The 5,000-nt window shown below is 41.7% G+C and overlaps 1 protein-coding gene across 1 annotated transcript in view; it reads left to right on the top strand.

The window, feature by feature from the left end:
• The window catches only part of celsr3 (cadherin, EGF LAG seven-pass G-type receptor 3), a 127,469-nt gene that overhangs the window by 49,420 nt on the left and 73,049 nt on the right, over window positions 1–5,000 (top strand). Inside the window, exon 7 of the mRNA XM_078288237.1 lies at window positions 4,658–4,773. Coding sequence (XP_078144363.1) covers window positions 4,658–4,773 — 116 coding nt within the window. The remainder of the gene's footprint in view (window positions 1–4,657; window positions 4,774–5,000) is intronic.

Genomic DNA, 5,000 nt, shown 5'->3' on the forward strand with positions numbered 1-5,000 from the left:
TTCTTTCTTTCTTTCTCTTTCCTCCAGCTCTCGTCTCTCCTCGCCCAGCCTCTCTCAGACGTAGATCCATAACCGCTCCTCTTTGATTCTCTGTTCTCTCCCTCTCATAGAGTCTCTCTCCTCTTTGCTTTAATCTATTTATTTCATCTCCGTCTCAGAGATGGGATCGATCCTATTATTCATGGTTTCTCTTTCTGCTCCCTCCACGTCTCTCCTGTGAGGAGTGTGCTTTCTCCTCTGTCTCGCTCCTCTTTCATCCGCCAATTTACTCATTTGAGTAACATCTCCTTTTCTGTCTCTCTTCTCTCTCCACTCCCTCTTCTTCTTCTTCTTACTTCTTATCCCTCCCATGCAGTCTGTTTTTTTCAGTCTTGCTGTTGTAAGCCTCTTTCACACTGCAGAGAGGACTGCTGCTAGAGAAGCTGCTTTTTTGGTGACCTTATGCTCTCTGCGACAGGGTCACAGCTGCATTTTTTCCAGAACAGCCTAGTCAAATAACAGGCTTGCTACCAGCATTCCTAGTTGTAATGCAGGTTTAAGTTCTTGATTTCACTGCAGTTTTTCCCTCTAGAATATTTTGCTGGGTTGGCTGATTTCAGTGCTAGAAGCAGGGTTTGCTGCCAGTCTTATTCCCAGTGCGTTTCAGCTTCTCAGAGTGGGTGAACTGAAGTGAAGGAGGTGTTTATTCCTGACTTTAAAATCACAAGATTGTGTCTAGAGAGGGGAACCAAGCCTTGTTTAAACATAAATACACCCAACTGATGTGTGTTAGCGACCTGTTGGGTAAGATCAGATTTTCTTGAGTACATTTTTATGCATTTATGTCTTGTTTTAAGGTTTGATACACTATCTAGACACTTGTTTCGTCTGATTTTCGATTTTGATTAAGGGTACAAATGCCATGTAACTGTAATATTACTGGCAAAAAACAAACAATATATAAGAATAATATACACTGCGCTCAAGACTTAAAAGGTGCGTTCCTCCAAAAATAAAACAAATTCATATATTGGCCAAAACCTGCACACACTAAAATAAATGCTTTTTGTGCATTTCAAAAACTATTTAATTGCAGCAAGAGGAACAAACCGACGTTTCAGCATCAAGCTTTCATCAGTCTGTTTCTCTCTTGCTGCAATGTAATATTTTTTGAAATGAACATTGAGAGTTTACAGTCATCTTTTAGCGTGCGTGTGAACATTTGGACTATGTATGAATGTTAATATGATTGACCGGGTCCGAAAGAAGCAAGAAGCAAGAGCAGCGACCACTGACCGCCTCTTTGTCCTCGGCCCTCTGTCTTTGTCTTTCTCGCCGGCTGCCATCGCTCTCTGCCGCTCCCTCGCCTCTTGACGTGCTGAGTGGTGTTCTTGGGGAGATCTGAAGTGGTCTTTAAGGGTGGTCTGGCAGGTTATGGGATGGTTGCCATGGGTGATGTCGTTTTATGATAGTTGCTAAGGCGACGTGGCCCTGGGGTTGTTGCTAGGCTGATGTGGCCATCGTGGAGTGGCTGCTGTAAGACGATGTGGTCATGATATGATTGTCCGGTGTGATTCTATCAACTGTACATGTGTAAAGGCACTGTATGTATGTAAGGCAAGTAAGACCAGAAAACAGTAAGACATACAAAAAATAAGACATAAAAACACACAGAATTACAGACACAAGAGGCTAAACAAAGGCCAGTCTGAACAGATGAGTCTTTAGCTGCTTTTTTTAGTTTAGGAGCCACAATTTCAAAAGTTAAGTTCGATCACATTTAGTTTTGAGTCTAGAGCGAGGGACGACCATTAAGACCTGGTCAGAAACCTAAGTGACCTGCTGGTAATGTAGGGATGGAGCAGGACGCTGATGTACACAGGTGCCTGACCATGCAGGGCTCTATATGCGATTACAAGAACTTTAAATTGAATCCTAAATTTGATGGGAAGCCAATGTAAAGAGTCCCTGCTGGACCTGGTCTGTGGTGTGTGATTTAATTCATTGATATGTGTCTGCCAATTCAGATTTTAAGTCAAGGAATAAAACGTCACTTCTGCTTTTCATGAAGAACAGCCTCATTCAGCTGTTTTGCGCTTTCATTTATGAGCATTTAAGAGGTTTCAGGTCAGCTTCTCCCCTCTGGAAGACCGGTATTTAGGCTAATGTTTGGGGCCTCGGTGGCAGTGCGATAAATGGGCTTGTGACTGGAAGGTTGCTGGTTTGAATTCCCAAGCCGGCTTTGCAAACCCTGGCGGTGTAACGTAAATGAGTAATGTTCTCTTTCTGTCATCAAGGTGCCTTTGAGGAACGCGAGGGTTTTGTTGAGCACTCTTGGTCTTTTTCAGCGCCGCCCTGCTCCACATTCACACAGTTTACACACTTTCTCACCTGGGAGCTTCCCAGTGCAAACACAACTCCAGCAGCTCAACTGGAGCAGCTGGAGATTAAGTGCCTGGCTCAATGGTAGACGGTTGAATCCAGTGAAATACACTGCAAAAAAAGTCCATCTTAACAAGTCATTTAGTCTCATATTCAGCCTTCAGATCTTATTTTTCTTAAACCAAGAGAAAAATTCTGCCAATGAGGTGAGATACATGTTTCAGGAATTTTCTAGAAATGAGTGTCAGTATCTTGAAACAAGTCAGAAAAAGGAAGATCACTGCACTGCTATCAAGAAAATGACACTTGATTCTACAAAATTCTTGAAACAAGTTGATTTGCATTGGAAACAAGTGAAATTATCAAACACCAGTGGCAGATTTTTTCACTTATTTTAACAAAATCACGATTTTAGGACTCTAAATGTTTTGTTAAGATGAATATTTTTTGCAGTGTACATGATGTACAAACCCTTGACCCTCTCTTAGTATCTGCTCCCAAATCCTACCCAGGATCAGGTGGTTATTATGGGATTGTTGCTGGGTAAAGTTACTTTTAGATGTTATCTTCTGGTGACTAAGTCAGTGTAGTGGCTGACTGTAGATTCACATCACCCCGGCTCCTCGGCCCTCTTCCCCTGACGTCCATGTTTTATTTAGCTCCGTGTTTGCTGCTAGCTACACCCCTTGGCCTGGTTTCCACTTCAGGGCTAAACAGGACTTAATCATTATTCATGTCACTCACATTCTCCCAGAGCATTTTATCTCTGCACTGCAAAAAATGTCCGCCATTTTTTTTGTGTCTCCAAAACTGCTGTGGGAGCTTCCGCGGCTGTAATTCTGCCTGACAAAGTGTGATGGGTAATGTGGTTCTGCTCTCAGGTGGGCAGTTGATAATTCAATTAAAGGGGCAACAGGGTGACATAATGAGTAGGGAGACTGTCCTTCGAGGATTTGGGTTCAAGCTCCGATGTCAGCAAGCATCCACCCTACCAGCTCCAGGGCTGCTGGTCTGTAGCTGACGCTGACCTCTGACCTCAAGTGACAAGAAAATTTCCCTACGGGGTTCAATAAAGTATCATGTCATTATTTAATTCCAATTTGTAACTATTTCTTTGTCTCTATCTCCATTGTAGCACTAGACATGATATTTGTCTTACACTGAGCCTTAAAATTTAATTTTTCTTAGAATAAGTGAAAACAATCTACCAGTGGTGTGTCACTTGTTTCTAAAGGTATCCACGTAAAAAAAAAAACAGTGGGAAGAAAAGAGCTTCCAAAGTGGCACAGAAATAATAAAAATAGAAGGATTGGAAGCACCTTACGTGAGCAGCGTCAACAATTTATTAAAGCTTCAGAAGCGCATCAGTAAACAACAACGCATAATGAGCAGGTGAACATATATTGGCTATAAACATGCAGCAGCCAATATATGTTCACCTGCTCATTATGCGTTGTTGTTTACTGATGCGCTTCTGAAGCTTTAATAAATTGTTGACGTTGCTCATGTGAGATGCTTCCAATCCTTTTTTGATTACTTGTTTCTAAAGCAAATCAAGTGATATCAAGAATTTGTGGCAATCATATTTAAGCCAATTAAGTGATCTGGCATGTATTAAAGTGTGTGTTGTGCATGTGTTATGGTCACTTGATTTAAAAAAAAAAAAAAAAGAAACAAGCTAAAGTGCATAAAAACAAGTGAAATGATCTTATTCCATTGGATTGATTTTAGAACATTTTGATTTTAAGACTCTGACCCACAGTCAGATGAAATGACTTTTTTTGCAGTGGGAGGCTTTTTGCATCTTGTTGCCAGGAGAGATGATTTGTCATCTGTGCTGTAGTATCAAATGAACTAATAGTGCTTTTGATCTGTCTGTGTAAACATGTCGGCCTTGGCCCCGGCAGCTCCCCCCGGCCTTGCTGTAGAAAATAGACTATTGTGTGTTTCTGAGTAGCTGGAAGGAGTAGAAGGCTTTTATGAGCGTGTATGAACTATGCCTTTGTTTTTCCACTGGCATGCCGAGCCTGTGTGGATCCTGTTGGTGCAGTGGAGCGGCGTGCAGAAGTCACTCTCGCTTTGCCATGTGAAATTGACAATTAGCAAGAGGTCGAATGTTGCATTAACAAAGCCAGAGTTAGGAATGTGATTCTGAAAATGTCTCCCATACTGCAAACGTATGCACTCACAAAATGAATGTATATAGATGCATATTTACATGAACAAACCTGGCGTGTTTCTGTGTGTGTGTGTGTGTGTGTGTGTGTATGTGTGTGTGTGTTTGTGTATTTTCCAGGTTTGCCACCCTGGAGAACAGCGGCCTTCTCTTCTATAACGGACGCTTCAACGAGAAACACGACTTCATCGCTTTGGAGATCCAGGAGGGACAAGTGGTGCTTAAATACTCCACAGGTAAATGTGTGTGTGTGTTTGTGTGTGTGTGTGTGTGTGTGTATTTCTTTAGTTAATGGAAATCACCAACAGTTGCAATCGATGACCTGACGAAGCCTACGGGTGAAACGTTGTCTTTTCATTTTGCCAAGCTGTATATTTTTTTATTTGAAACATGTAAAATAAATCGCGATATCTTTTTGAGAGTGCGGATTTAGGTTTAGGTTAGGGTAAGGATTAAAGTTAGG

The sequence above is a fragment of the Centroberyx gerrardi genome, chromosome 14, assembly GCF_048128805.1.
Source record: "Centroberyx gerrardi isolate f3 chromosome 14, fCenGer3.hap1.cur.20231027, whole genome shotgun sequence".
Classification (NCBI taxonomy): Eukaryota; Metazoa; Chordata; class Actinopteri; order Beryciformes; family Berycidae; genus Centroberyx; species Centroberyx gerrardi.